This window comes from Ochotona princeps, chromosome 3 (genome assembly GCF_030435755.1).
Source record: "Ochotona princeps isolate mOchPri1 chromosome 3, mOchPri1.hap1, whole genome shotgun sequence".
Classification (NCBI taxonomy): Eukaryota; Metazoa; Chordata; class Mammalia; order Lagomorpha; family Ochotonidae; genus Ochotona; species Ochotona princeps.
In genome coordinates this window covers 101469918-101486139 of record NC_080834.1, presented here as the reverse complement: position 1 = coordinate 101486139, position 16222 = coordinate 101469918, and the positions used below count along the sequence as shown (strand labels likewise).

The window sequence follows — 16222 nt, the reverse complement described above, 5'->3', positions numbered from 1 at the left end:
AGCATCTATCAAAGACTATAGAAACACCAAGTAAAAACCTAAAATAATAAAACTTCAATTTCACTCTTAAAACAAATGTACACACATTTCAGATTTGCCTCTCAAATTCTGCCAAGTGTACTGATTTCAAGAATTCAGCCAAGAGGCAAAAAATTTCCCACTTAGCTTTTTGTTGCCGTTGTTGTTTGTATACCCTTTCTTAATTAAAGAACCAGTCATGCAGCAATAAACTGGAATTCAAGTTAGAGAAATGTAATTTAATAGTTCCATAAAAAACTAATATATAGCTTTAAAGCAACTTACAACTCAGCTTTTTCTGCCATGCGGATGAGGCGACTCTCTTCAAATTGAACTATGCCCCCAGCCTGCAGCAATTCCAAAAGGACCTAAACATACAGATTAAATGAGTGGAAACACTTGGAAATTTCTTTTTATTTCCTAGCTTTTTAAGATTTTATTCACCCATACAGACCCCATTTTTCTTTTATGCTCTTATGTGTTGAAATCTTGGCTTGCTTTTATATATGAATGGTTAGACTGCCATTATAATGTTGATTGTATTTTACTTAAGCTGCATAGAAATTATTCTTGCTTTTGCTCTGTTTCTCTAGCATAGAAGTAGTGCCACAGTATCTGCAATTAAAGTCTCCCAAGATACTGAACTGACCCTCTATCGAGATAAAAATGACTGTATAGATCCTTTCAAGAAGTGTGTTTTGTCTGCCTTATGCTTATTATTCTTTAAAATCTGTTGTCCACAGGTAGTATCCATGCTCATACGTTAATTTTAAAAAACTGAACATTGTGCATTTTTTACTGCAGCTCTACTCAAAAGTCAAAAGGTGGAAACACTCCAAACACTAATCAACAGATAAAAAACCCAGATCTATACACACAAAAGAATAGAATCAGCTTTTTTTAAAACAAACAAACAAACAAACAAAAAAACACAAAATTAAAAAAAAAAAAACCCACAAAATTGGGGCTGGCACCATGGTTCAAATGGCTAATCCTCCACCTATAAGCACTGACATCCCATATGGGTGCTGGTTGTGGTTGAGCTGCTCTACTTCCCATCCAGCTCCCTGCTTAGGGTCTGAGAAAGCACAAAAGGATGGGCTAGAGCTCTGGGACCCTGCACCCACATGGGAGCTCTAGCCGTTGCAGCCACTTGGGGAGTGAATCAGAAGATGGAAGATTTTTCTATCTCCCCCTCTCTCTGTAAAATCTGCCTTTCCCCACCCCCCCCAAAAAAAAGAAAGAAAGAAATCTTTACAAAAAAGATATGAAAATTATAACATTTGCTGTAACAGAGGAACCTTAAGATATCATGATTTTAAAAAACACCCAAATATGAGAAAAAATATTGTATGGCTGCACGTATACAGAATACCCAGGGCTATCCGAGCTCATATATAAAGAGCTGACTGGTGGCTGCCAGGGATTGCAGAAGGGGAAGTAAGCAGGGAACTATTGTGTAATGCATACAGTATTTCTGTTTAGGAAGATTAAAAAGTCCCAGAGATAGACAATGCAAACGGGTGCTCAGTATCCGAATATACTTAATGCCACTGAACTGTATGTAAGTAAAAAATGCTTCAAACGTTGCATTTTATGTTATGTGTATTTGTCATTATTAGAGCAGTTCAAATAACTAATTCTGACCACACCAAGTAGCTGCATACAAATGTGAGTAGGTTACTGTACTGGATTCCCCAGTATTTTTAAATTAGCCTCAAAAACACAAGAGTCATCAGAGCAACATGAGAATGCTTCCTGGTACTTAAATTCAGGATCTAAAGTATACAATAATCCTTCTCAGGAGTCCAAGATATCATGCAACAAAATATTTTTCTAACACAGTAAATATGTTGTTTGCAAGTGTAAAAAAGCAATGAATTATATGTTTTAGAATCTGAATTTAATCCATTGTGTGCACTAAAAAGTACTGTTAGAGGATAAATACAGAGTGAACCCCATCTGTTGAAAGCATCAGTTTGAAATAACATTATAGAAAAGCCACTGTTGGGAGTCGGTCTTTCCAACTCACTAGAGGTGAGTTAAATTTTCAGGAATTTTGTAAGTCACTTACTAAACACAGGTGTTACTAAAAACTAAACTATACACATTTACAATTACATAAATTAGAAACATGGGTATAATCTTAAAAATCACTATTTTGTAATTGTTTTATCACCATATATGCCCCTCAAGGCTATTTATTTACTTCTGCTGTAACTGTGTCTTTATAATAGAAATTTTACATTATACATTACTGTCTCTCTTCCTGACTCCCATGTTCAGTGACATCACACTGGCAGAGTAAAGTAGTTATGGTGGAAGAATTTACAGCATGGAAATTGGAAAGCAACGTTAATCACTTTAAATGATTCCCAATGTTATGTTTTTAATTTTTATTTTCAAAAGTCAGATATACAGGGAGAGGAGAGACAGAGAGGAAGGTCTTCTGTCCGATGGTTCACTCCCCAAGTGGCCACAATGGCAAGAGCTGAGTCGATCCAAAGCCAGGAGCCAGGAGCCTCCTCCAGATCTCCCACACAGGCACAGGATCCCAAGGCTTTGGGCCATCCTCGACTGCTTTCCCAGGCCACAAGCAGGGAGCCTGATGGGAAGTGGGGCCGCTGGGACAACAACCAGCACCCATATGGGATCCTGGTGCATTCAAGGCGAGGACTTCAGCTGCTAGGCTACCACGCTGGGCCCAAACATTACGTTTATAAAGGGTTGTTACATTTCAAATGGCTGGGCATTTGGACTAGCAATTAAGGTCTAAGTTAAGAGACTCACATCCTCTATCAGGGTGTCTTTGGCAGTGTCCTGGCACCTGATTCCAGCTTCCTGCTAAGAAGCACCCTGGGAGGTCACAGACAGCTCAGTGGTTGAATGCCAGCCACCCACATGGGAAATCATGGACTAGTCTCTGGTTCCTGGCCCAGTTTTAGCTGGTGACATCTGGGGACTAAACCAATGGACAGCGCATCTATCTATGCTGCTTTCTCACTTTCTCTCCCTCCGCCTCTCAAATAAAATGATTGTAAAACAAACACAAAAACATGACAAACCATATACTGCTCACAAAACCTAAAATATTTAGTCCCTGTGCCTTTACAAAGTTTTGCAAACTCTGTGTTAGTAAAGTGACAGGAAAAAAATTCATGGGAAAGTTAAATGGACAAGTGTGCACATGTGGGGCAGGCCTTATGCATAGCAGCTAAGTTGCTGCTTAAGGCCTCCACATCCCATGCTGGAGTGCCTGGTTTGAGTGCTGGCTCTCCGCTTTGCATCAGACTCCCTGTCAATCTGCACTGCATGAGGCAGCAGAAAATGGCTCAAGTGTGTTGGGTCCTGGCTGCCTAAATGTGGACCAGGATTAACTTTCAGGCTCCCGGGTTTGGCCTGACCCAAGTCTGGCCATTGCAGCCATTCGGGAAGTGAACTGGCAGATGGAAGAGCTCTCTTTGTCTCTCATTCTCTGTCACTCTGCCTTTCAAATAAATTTTAAAAATCTTAAACATGCACGTTTATAGTCATTAAACTGTGAATACAACAAAAATTTGAGGATATTTTCTACCATTTAAAAACTGTTACCAGATTCAGTGAAAAACTCATTTCACTGATAAAAAGTTCTGACGTTTTCATTGCTGTGTTTTTATTACCTTCACTTTCATAAAGAGAAATATCAACCTACATTCATATCAGAGCTATAATTAACACAGTGGATGCATGCAAATAAACAATGTAGTATCTCACAAATATGTATAATTTTCACACATAGAAAATTTAGGATCTATTTATCAATTTAAAAATCAGACTTAGAGAGAAAGAGACAGAGTCCCTCCTGGTTCACTCACCACATGGCCACAACGGGCAGGCTGAAGCCAGGACTCAGGAGCTTTATCCAGGTCTCCCATGTGGGCTCAAGGGCCCAAGCACCTGGCCCATTTCCAGCTATTTTCCCAGGTACATTTGCAGGGAGCTGGATCAGAAGTGGAGTAGCCAGGATTGGATTTGCTGGCACTGCAGGCAGTGGCCTGATGTGTTATGCCACAATGCTGATTCTAACAACAACATTTTTTAATGAAAAATATTTTTTTGGAGCAACTTGTGAAACATTCATGAGCATGTCACTCAAAAAGATGAAAAAGATACTGTAGAAACAAATGTTAAGTACCAACAAATGGTATAAGGAAGAATGATAGGGGAAAAACTGGGTGCTAATCTCAACTGTGACTCTGAGGAATTTACCTATATGCTTCTGTACTTTTAAGGTGAGGGGGTGGCCATTTTGCCTAATGGTTAAGACACTGTTTGGGACACTGATTTCCCATGGTGGTGTGCCTGGGTTCTGAGCTTGAGCTCCTCCCATTCCAGTTTCTTGTTAATGTGCACCCTGGAAGGCGGTAATACCTGGGTCCCAGCCAGCTAACTGGGACACTGGCTTGAGTTCCTGGCTCCTGGCTTCAGCCTGATTCAATGGTGGCTGCTGTGGAAATTGGGCAAGATCTGTCTCTCTCCCTCTTTCTTTCTGTCTCTCAAGTTTGAGTGAAATTAATCAAACAGTAAAGTAAGGAGGAAAATCTAGATAAAAGCAAATGCAACACATTACTCTTAAAATTCAGTATAATTTAAGGGATACACAAATCCCAGCCACAGTTGTTTTTTTCCTGTGTCCACAGCAGTCACTGGGCTGCAGCTGTCAGAGAACGGGCTCACTACTGCTACTCCACTGTCTCTTCCTGAGTTTCCATTTTCCAGCTGTGCATTATCCCCACCAAAATAAATGAATGAATAAGTAAGTAAGTAAAAATCAGCACAGTTCAAAGTACTTAATTCTTGCAGTTTCCTTTTCTGACAAAAGTTTGGCTATCAGTTGTAAATGAGTGGGCTCTCTCAGTCATCATAATTACCATGGGTAAGCTTTCAAAGAATTCTACTCCTTAGGAAGTGACAGGGAAACAGTAACTGTGTCCCAGTGATTAGTGGAGGCACAGACATCCATAACCCTGTTGTAGCGGGACTTGAGAGCACTTCTAAAAGTTGAATGTGCCAATACTCAGCACCCTGGAACCTTCCTAACTCAGGGCCATGGCAGCTAGTAGTGGGTACCAGAGTTAATGGCTCTACTAGGCTGCAGTGCTACCTGTTGCTACTTGATGGGTAAAGTAGTGTTTTTTGATGCTATGTTCGATGCAAGATGAATCCAGTTAGCCAAAGAATATAGTTTGAAAAAAGTTTCTTTCAAGGGTACCCCTCACAGCTATCCATGCTGTTTTCTGTTTGCTGCTGACTTCAGCTCAGCACTAGTGAATGGCATGAGTCATGCTCTCCTTATGTCTACTGTGGCCCAGGATAGCACAGAATTTCCTTTTTTTTTTTTTTTTTTTTGCCCTACTCTGGCTTCTTTCTGCCAAAAGTTCGATGGGTTTATACCTGCTGTCTTTCAGAGTGACGAGAGTCATCATCAGGACTACAGAGGAATTCAAGGACCTGTAAAGACAAAGTGTGTTTATTAGACACTGACATGCATGCCCTAACACTACACAGTGAAAATAATGCTAACCAAGCTTTCAGAATCATGAATTCATTCACATGCAGCCATAACAGATCATAGGCATACGGTATCTTCCCAACTGATGGGCCAAGTACACGAAACATCAAGCTCGGGGCCCGGCAGCATGGCCTAGCGGCAAAAGTCCTGGCCCTGAGCACACCGGGATCCCATATGGGCGCCGGTTCTAATGCCAGCAGCTCCACTTCCCATCCAGCTCCCTGCTTGTGGCCTGGGAAAGCAGTCGAGGACGGCCCAAAGCATTGGGACCCTGCACCCACGTGGGAGATTCGGAAGAGGTTCCAGGTTCCTGGCTTCAGATCGTCACAGCACCGGCTGTTGTGGCTCACTTGGGGAGTGAATCACTGGACGGAAGATCTTCCTCTCTGTCTCTCCTCCTCTCTATATATCTGACTTTGCAATAAAAATAAATAAATCTTAAAAAAAGAAGAAAATATTAAGCTCAAGTGTGCCAACAGTAGTTGCCTTACATACTTCTTTAGTCTTAGAAACAAAGTTAGAAGACAGTGTCATACACTAACTTTCAGTTCCCTGACACCATGGAACTAGCAAAGTACAGACTTTCATTTGTAGTCTAGCTACTTGGATTTGAATCCTAACCTTACTAACATTTAGTAATAACATTCACTGCTAATGAAAATAAAAGAATCTGTGCCTAGATGAGTGACTTAACCTCCTCAGGTTTCCTAATCTGCAAAATGGGAATAACTGTACTACCTCATAGCTTGTTGGGAGGACTGCAGTAACACATGCACTGAAGGCTCTGAAGCAGTGCCTGACACGATGAAGTGCTCTGTAAAGGTCAGACATTGTTAGCTACTTTCTTCATATTAAAAACAAAATAAAACAAACTATTTCTTTTTGCCACCTATGGAAGTGTAGGAGATATTTAACTGGGATCAGGAGACACATTCAGAATCAAAGCAACTGGTAAATACAGTCAGATTTCCCCAGAGTAATCCCCATATGACTGTTAGCATGGTCTGTCTTACTAGTACAGCCGGTGATGCACAAATGAAAAATTCTCGAGCAAAGAATCCTATGTAATTTAGAGGAACAGAATAACTTAGAGAGCAGAGTTTTAATACACCAATATCTACAAACCCTACTCCATCGCAGTTACTAGGCAAATTCATATGGATCAGAACACATTAATAAAACATACACACACACCCCTGAATAGGCCTCTCATTAGTAAGATGCTATCCCGAAGGTCTATTCTATTAACAAACAGTGTAATCCAGTGAACTTTTCTGAGTAGCAAACGGAGGACGCAAAATTCAAGTTTTCACTGTTAAAGACACTCACCTGATCAAAAAGTGTTCTGTTTACAAACAAGGTGTTGTCAGGCTTTGCAAGTTGACGAGCGAGAAATGTAAAGAGACATCCTACTTGAGATGGAGTAAAATCAGAATTCTCTACCATAACCTGAAGAGCAAAAGAGAACATTTACTCCATATACCAGCTGGTTTGATGCAAAAACATATACAATTAGAATGGGGAGCCTTACTACTGAAGATTCATGAAAAGATTCTTTCATTGTACAAAAATTAAGTTCAATACCATTTAGAGAAGGAGTTTTAACAAGAAGTATACTCTGAAGGGGAAACATTTTTGTGTTTCTGACAAATTTCTAGTACAACTTGGATGAAAGATGAATTGTTAGAGAGGTGCAAGTAGGATTTCAAAGAAATACTAATCATGCTTCCCTCGGGAATTCTTAGAGGATCCTACCAAAACTGAATTTAAATAGTCCGGATAATAACCTGTACAATCAACAAAGGAAGGAAATGGCTGCTTTGTAGTTTGAAAGATAACCTGTGAGTGCAAGTAATCCACAAAAAGGCAGCTTTTATGTGCACAAATTAAATGTTTTTGGCCTTGACTACAAGTGGTTCCATGAAAAGATGGTTTTGTGTACCAGGTGTTTTACAATTACATACAGTTATCACATTCCAGTAATTCACCTGCTTTAACACACAGAGCTCCTAGGTACCCAGCATGTGCAAGAGGCTTTGGTAAATGTTGGTAAGGGAATTATGAACTAGAAATGAAGGTAAGGCAGGTAAATACATCTCAAATAAAAGGCAAGATAGGATCAGTACTATCCTAAAGGCAAGGTGATTATAGAGGCACAACAGAGAAAATTTCATTCACTAAAAGAAATGAGAAAAGCAGATTTTAAGCTCAGCTTTAAGACTCAAGCCAACCCTGCAGGTAAACCAGGTGCACTTACAATAGTATGGAAAATAAATAAATAGGAGTTTGTGAAGGGAACTGTAGGCTCCACCAGAATGCAGCAGAATGAACCGGAAGAAGGGAAAATTAGATTGAAAAGGAAGATTATGCCTTAGCTGTCTTCCTAAGCCCTAAGGAATCTAAAATTTTATTTTCTAGGAAACTGGAAAGCTGCTAAAGGTCATCAATAGAACAGCTGGTCAGGATCAATATTGTGCTTAGAAAAATGATCACACAAGCCATATAAAGTAACAGATGGAAGGTACAGAAGGCAAGGAAACAAAAATACAAATGATCACAGTGGTCCCAGGAAGAGACACAAAGGAGTTCTGCACCGGGGCAAATGACAACAAAATCGAAAGGAGAAACATGTAAAAGATATCAGTGAATGGAGGCAGGACAAGTACTCCCACTATGGAAACATGTGGGCAATGGAGCAATTCAACAATGATAAATTTTGAGCCTGATTTTTGGCAGGTGGAATACTGACATGATTAATTAAAGAAAGAATGTGGAAGATGAGAGGGAAATATTATGTACTGTACAGGCTTGCTGAATTCAGAGGGGTAACACTTCAACAAATTAGAGGGCAAGGCCCTGATATATCCAATACAGAATCCATGTCTCACCTTTTATCCTCCATTGAAAGATAAAATATTTCTCCTAGTATAAAACTTCCTCTGAAGCCTAACCTTTGACCTACTCTTTTTTACTCTGCTAGCAGAATATTTTCTTTTGTCTTTACTGCATTTAGTCCAGAAATCACTAGTCGTTCAAGAGCATAACCATTCAAAGAGCACAGGAACAGTTCAAGTTAAATACTTCCTTTTTCTTTCCCACCCTTCTATCCTCCATCACTATACACCCGTAAATGCCGCTTCATAACTTTCCACCACAACTTTAAATACAACATGTTCTCTCTTTTTCAGGTGAGTCACTTTTTTAGTTACTCAGAGTGCTTTTCTCAACTTTAGCCTTTATTTTTTGCTAAATGTAAACATATAAATCTGTCTGACCTTAAGCATACCTTTTTAAACAGTTAAAAAAAATTTAACATTTATTTATTTGAATTGGAAAGGCAGAGTTGCAGAGAAGCAGAGACAGACAGAAAGATCTTCCATCTGCTAATTCACTCCCTAAGCGGCTGCAAGGGCCAGAGCTGAGCTGATTTTTTTCTGGGACTCCCACACAGTTACAGGGTCCTAAGGCTCTGGGCCATCCTCTACTGCTTTCCCAGACCACATGCAAGGAGCTGGATGGGAAGTAGAGCATCTGGGACACAAACCATTTGGGATCCTGGCACATGGTTATCGCACTGGACCTGAAAACATAGTTTTAATATTCACAGTCAATTCCCCTGCTACCCGGTGAGTGGTTAATTGGTTATCATCCTACAAACTGTCCATTTCCTCTTTCAGACCTCTGTTATAAAACATGTTTACAAAATTTTCTGAGTAATCTTGTAACAAGTGCCAGAATAACATCATTTTCTTTAGCTCTGCAGGCATTCAGCTGCATGTAACAATGTCCATGTGCCTGTTCTGTTCACTGCCTATCCTTTCACCTTCACTGCCTCTCTCTAAAATAACTTTAAATTAGTACAACCATCAAAAACAAGAAAAATAATCCCAAAAGCTTCTTAGTGGACTCAAGGTAAATATAATCAAGATAACACACACGAGTAACAACTCGCCAACACTAACAGGAAAGTACTTCATGAAGTGGCATTTTGCTCATCCGGATCACTCTTCCAACCTAGCCTAGTTATAAATTCAAGTTCAAAGTTAATCAGCCTACAAATATTTCTCAAATATATACTAAGTTCAGGCAATGCACTAAACAGGTGCGTATGCAAAAATAATGGTTTAAATAACAATAATAATAATAATAACTTACTTTCAGAAAACTCAAGTTCAGTCAAGAAAATGTGCAAAGGATTGTGATCCTGTGTGCTAAATTTAGCGTAATGCTTTCTGAATATGAATAAAGGCCAACCTACTAACCTTGGAGTATGGGGGAGGGCTCAGAAAGTTTCTCATGATATTTGAGTTAAATATTGAAAGAGTCTTAGGAATCTGTCAAGGCAAAAACAAAACAAACCAAGCCTGATGGCTAAAGGAAGACCCATGCAGAGAACCTAAACCATGAAGCTGGTGCAGAAAGAGGAATGAATTCCAGTAACTGAGGAGTACATACTATCAGCTTGGGTAGGTGAAAAGAAGCTTGGGAAGAGGCGAGCAACTCTAATGAAAAGCCAGGGACCAGAAAATACAAAAGCATCCAGAGCATCATGTGAAATGGTTGAGATGGGAGTAGCAAAAATGATTGTTTATGCTCCAACATCTATCCACCGTCTTAACTTAGGAACAAACCTCCTTAGCTACACATGATTACCCAGAACACATACTATAGTTCTCAGGCTTTTAAGCAGCAAACATGGGAAATAGGGTATACACAAGAATTCTAGTATGCACAAACAGGGAAATCTTTGCTTCTATCTCTTCCTACTGTCAGGCTGCACAGAATGCAGAGGTGATATATGGAACCTGAGCAGTCTTTAGGTCAAAAGATGGGAATTACACAATGGAACAAAAACACAGAGGGAAGCTGCACCACTGTGAAGTTTGCCAAGGCACTACCAGATCAGGTGCCCTCTCTCCAAACTCAAGGCAAAACAAACTGCCAACACAGTCATACTACTGTACTTCTGCATTTTCTCTCATTCACAGAACACAATTCCAATGGATCTAATACAGAGCCATAGAATATAAGCTAGAGGAGAAATAAGATTACAAACGAGAGGATAAGATTATGAATGCAGTGATATCTTAGGGAGGTATTTTGGAAATCTAAGCCAAAGTTCTCCACACTAAGCACCTGGGTCAAAAAATTGGCTTTATCTGAGAATTTTACAATCTTGCTATCATATTCCTCATTGCCTATCTTCCAAGGTTAACACCAGCTAAAACAAAATAAAATGTATGTAAAGGTGCTATGAAAATCACAAAAACATCACAAATGTGATAGAGTGACATTAGGTACAACTAGAGGGCATTTTAAAACTGACATCTTGTCCAAAATAGCTTAAAAGTCATTAAAAAGAAGTAACTTCCATCTAACAGCCAGATACAGTGTGAAACCTATACACTTTCAAATACAAGACAAAATTGGCCTGCTTGAAGCTATGCAGATGGGAGGGGAAAGTCTCTCTCGGCATACATTCGTTGCCAACAGCTTGAACCTCAAAATAGGTTTACACTGAGCCTAGTATGATTCAGATTAGGATCGTCTTCACAGTGTGTCACTTGTCTGAGGGGCCATGGTAAAAGATGGCACTGCTTTGGCAACGAGTTGGTGTTGGCATGAGATATAAGATTCTTCAGATGAGTTATTTTCTCAAAGCACCATGAAGTTAATCTGTTGAAACACATAATCTTACTAACATAGTAATTTTCACAAAATGCATTTTGCAAGAGTAGTATCCTATATTCCAATATCTAGTCTAAAGCAGATATATTCTTTTTGAATGAATGGCTAGTATTGGATTTATGTCTTGAGAACAAAAATATAATAATAAAATTTTAAGGTCAACTCCAACATAACACTTTACAAGATTATTTTAAGATCTGCTATAAGACAATTGTGTTAATATAAAAATCATTACAATGAAATGTATTCTTTGAATTCTTACTTTCAACAAAATGTCCACAATTCGCTGTTGATATTCCACAGCTTGCTTGTCATTTTTAAAATCTTCAAAAGTCTAAAAAGGGAGAAAGAAAATGTTATTATCTGCAAATTTAAGAAAATAAGCTATTAATTTCTTATGAACAAAATCCAATTCCCAACTACCTGATTTCGTCACCAGTTTTTAAACACCAAGATGTTTTTATTAAGTACAGTGCAAATGATTAATATGGCAAAGTATTTGGAGACTTAAACATAAAAAATACAAAAATATAGTGGTTATCACACAACCAAAAAAGTAATTTGGAAAATAAGCAAAATCTATAGCAGGGGAAAGAGGAGGGACATGGAAGAGAGAAGAGAAACAATACTAATGGCAACAGGCAGTGTGGGCAGCTGATGCTTTGACAGTGGGTTGAGCTACCACCCACAGTGTCAGCTCCCCATTGGAGGCAGGTTCCAAGTTGTTTCATTTCTGTCTTCTTCCTCTTGTATTATCTTGTCTTCTCTTCTCTTGTCTTCTCTTCTCTTCACTTTTCTTTTCTTTTCTTTCCTTCGTTCCTTCCTTCCCTTTGTCTTTCCTTCCTTCCTTTCGTTCTTTCGTCCTTCCTTTCCTTTCTTTCATTCTTTCCTTGTCTCTCTTTCCTTCCTTTCTTCCTCTCTCCTTCCTTCCTTCCTTCCTTATTTCTCTCTCTTTCTCTTTCTTTCATTTATTTATTTTTATTGCAAAGTCAAATATAAAGAGAGGAAGATCTCCTGTCTGATGATTCACTCCCCAAGTGACCGCAATGGCCTGTGCTGCACCAATCTGAAGCCAGGAGCCAGGAACTTCCTCCAGGTTTTCTACTTTAGCCGCTAGGCCACTGCACCAGGCCATCTAGCTCGCTTATATTGGCCTAGGAAAGCAGAGAAAGATAGTTCAAGTTCTTGGAGCCCCATATCCATATGGTAAATTCAAAAGAAGCTCCTTCTTGGAAGCAGACTGGTCCAGCTCTGAAATTGTAGCCATTTAGAGAATGACCCAGTGGATGGAAGATGTCTTTCCTTCTAATTTTACTTTTCTTTTTCTTTTTTAAAATTTTAAAAAAAATTTTATTGGAAAGGCAGGTTTACAGAGAAAAAAGGAGATACAGTGAGAAATATCTTCCATCCACTGGTTCACTCCGCAACTGGCTGCAACAGCCAGAGTCAAGCCAATTCAATCCCAGGAGCTTCTTCCAGATCTCCCACGTGGGTGCAGGGTCCCAATGCTTTGGGCCATCTTCTGCTTTCCCAGGCCACAAGCAGGGAGCTGAATGGGAAGTGGAGTAGCTTGGACACAAACTGGCACCCATATGGGATCCTGGGCATGAAAGGTGAAGATTTAGTCACTGAGCCATCATGCTGGGCCCTTCTAACTTTAGTTTTCAAGTGAATAAAAAAATCTTTTTAGAAGAGGTAATGTGACACTATGGACATCAGTATGGAGAGTGCTTAGAGAATTGTAAATAAACCTGCCACATGACCCAGCTATCCCACTCCTAGGAATATATCCAAAAGAAATGAAAACTGCCTATGAGAAGGGGATCTGTAATCCTATATTTACAGCAGCACAATCTATAACAGCAAACACAATGGTAACAACCCAGATGCCCATCCAAAGTGGAGTGGTTAAAGAAAATGTGGTACAACTATTCCATGGAATATTACTCAGCCATTAAAAAGAATGAAAGTATACCATTTGGGTTCGGGCTTGGGTTTGGGGGCAACTGCCGCTCCTCACAGTGTGGCGGCTGTGGGGGGTGCCCCTGCCGGGTCTGACCCAATGCTGGGGTCTCACGCCAAAGACACTGCCGCAAGGCAGTGAACGAGTCCTTGGCCTCACCCAGGACCCAAGAGAGCTCTTTCCTCAGGGTAAGTGCACCATGAGGGAACTTGGGAACTGGCTTAAAATTCCTAGCTCCACCCAGCTGCTAATATCTGGCAGCTAGGTGAGTTTGGGAGGGGTTCGGGCTTGGGTTTGGGGGCAACTGCCGCTCCTCACAGTGTGGTGGCTGTGGGGGGTGCCCCTGCCGGGTCGGACCCAATGCTGGGGGCTCACGCCAAACACACTGCCGCAAGGCAGTGAACGAGTCCTTGGCCTCACCCAGGGCGGCCAATGCACCATGTGGTGCCAGGCTTTGCCTGCTGGCCGCCCGACCGGGGAGCTCTGGGGTAATGGATGTCCGAATTGCTGTTTAGATAGCTCTAGGGTGACCTCACTGTTTCTGGGTTCTGAGTCAATCCTAAAGATTCCCAACGCCAGTAACTCTTCTTTTGGAGAACTTCTAATCACTCAATAATGCTGAGCTTTGAACACCTATAATACAAAAGATAAACCCCGGATTGTCTAGCAGGATATTTTTTTGCCTGACATGATGTTGGTTCAGGAGACTGGTCACATTAGGCAGGTCCATAATTTTAACTAGCACCCTAGAACCTTATCCTGGGGTGGACTCTGTGCAGGATGTGTGGGCCACACCCTGTAGAAAGTCTGGCCCCACTGGTCAACCTAAATTTTAGGTGGTTATGGACTAAGCTAGGTGTGAGCAAGGAGCCTGCCATCAATCACAGGTAAAGGGATCCGCCATAGACTGGACTGGGCAAGGCAGCAGCACCCAAATGTGCATCCTGAATAGGCTGTGGGGTGGGCCGGGCTGCAACATTCACCAGCTCATACAAGGCCAAATGGGAGGCCAGAGTACACCAGGCACTGGCCTAAAAACCAATGGCATGTATGTAAACTGGGTTTGTGAGTGGATCAAGTGGAGGTACTTGGGAAGCTCCCCTGGCGAGTCATAGCTCTCGCTGGTGAACACGCCGTCCAGATCTGGGGGTCGGACAAGCAGGGCATAGTAGCTCCAAAATGTGTAACTTGGTAATGGAACGTAATGTACTGGGCAGGACTGAGCAAACCTTTGTCTACAAGCTAAACTAGAAACCAGCATGGAGCACAGGTCATACCGAGCTAGGCTCTTGCACCTACTGGTCCTCGGAGCAACCACGGGCAGGTGCATGATTTACAGCTAGGAACAAGCCCAATCGGGGAGGTAACGGGACACCCTAACTAGGTTGAGGTTCCCACCAAGGGGCGTATGTGCTAGAATTGGGGCTGCGTTCTATCTAGGAAACAGTTGTAGTCACCCGAGGCACTAGTGTGGGCTGGGATTGGATGCACCAGGCCAGTTCAGACCCCAACACCATCTGGTGTCATGGAGAACCAGAGGGTAGATGTGGGACTGACTAGGCTGGGTCTCAACCCCTACTGAGCCATGCGTGAGCTGTATGTGGGTATGGACGAGCCATGGCCGGGCTGAAACATCCAACAACAAGAACCAGAATGGGGTGAAAGCCAGCCAGGAAAAGCCACCGTTCCTGCTAGTACAGGAGGTGAACTGAGTTGGGTTGGCTCAAGGACCCCCTGGCATGCGCAAAATCTGACATTGGGAGGGGTTCTGATGGAGGAGCCTGGGCAACTCCTCTGGCAGGACACAGTCCCTGCAGGTAAGCACAAGAAGCATGATAGGAAACAGTCCAGAATAGGCCATGGAAAGTTTCCCACTGGCACACATTCAGCATGGGTCAGGAGCAGACCAGGCTGAATCAGTTCATATCACCCACTGGCAAATCCAATCACCAGATCAGAGTGTAGGATGAGCCGGGTTTGGTCGTGACAAAACCAGTACACATTATGGAATGCCAGGGCGTGGTTGCCTGTACTGGATATGAATGCAGCACCTAACCAGCACACGTGAGATCCAGGAAGGAAGGGAGGGGCAGAACTGGCGGGGGGATTAAGGGGCTGGTCCCCTCGCCGGACAGCTACTCCCACTGGAGAGCGTGGGCTGGGATAGAGACAGACTAGACTATGCAAGGCTACAACACCTGTGCGCTGCATGTGGACTAGATCAGGGCAAAGCCAGGCTGTGCTGATTATTCCTGTGGGTGCAAGCATAAATTAAAGTGGGTGAGGGATGTTTGGGCATAGCCACAGAAGCTGGCGCTGGGGACTAATTCTGTCAAGTCAAATCACAGAACCACATGAAGAGTGCAAAACCGGGACAGAGAGACCTGGGAGGGAAAAAGTGGGTTCCCCCTTCTTGGGTCACTATTCCCGTGGGAGGGCATGAAAACTAGGACGGGGGCTGGGATGGCTAGATAGAGAGGCACTCAACAACACCCGTGAGGGCTGGATGGTTGAGTTGGTTAGACAGAACTAAGCTTTAATACTCATTGACAAGTACAAGAGCCAAAGGGGATGGGGGACAGACTGGTCTTCCGCTACACATACTGGCAAACCAGGGTAGGGGGCGGGCCTGGCGGGGGTTATTGTGGGTCGCCCCAACTAGGCTGCAGCTCCCACTGGTTTGTGTGAGGGCCGAGTACGTGCTGGGCAGAACCAGACTGGACTGCAACACCCATTGGTTCCAGTGCAACTCGGGACTGAAAACAGAACCAACCCAGCAATTGCAACCACCAGCTGATCTGGGTGATGGACTGTGCCAGGCCCTGTGCTTGCTAGAACATACAAGAAACTAGTCTGGGAATACCTCAAAGTTTCTTTGGAGATATCCCCAGTCGAACTGCTGGACTCAGAACTCTAATCAAGAAAAGACAGAAGACAGAGCAGATCAATCATTCATCTCAGCTATATGTTGGCAGCGAAAAATGGGGCAAACGGAGACTTTA

General features: G+C 42.1%; 1 protein-coding gene across 1 annotated transcript in view; it reads right to left on the bottom strand.

Annotated features, from left to right (window-relative positions):
* Positions 1 to 16222, bottom strand: part of VPS8 (VPS8 subunit of CORVET complex) — a 261296-nt gene that overhangs the window by 139235 nt on the left and 105839 nt on the right. The window contains exons 27-30 of the mRNA XM_058662177.1: positions 11520 to 11591; positions 6899 to 7018; positions 5452 to 5508; positions 304 to 386 (exon numbers count right to left, since the gene is read on the bottom strand). Of these exons, the coding sequence (XP_058518160.1) occupies positions 304 to 386; positions 5452 to 5508; positions 6899 to 7018; positions 11520 to 11591 (332 nt within the window). The remainder of the gene's footprint in view (positions 1 to 303; positions 387 to 5451; positions 5509 to 6898; positions 7019 to 11519; positions 11592 to 16222) is intronic.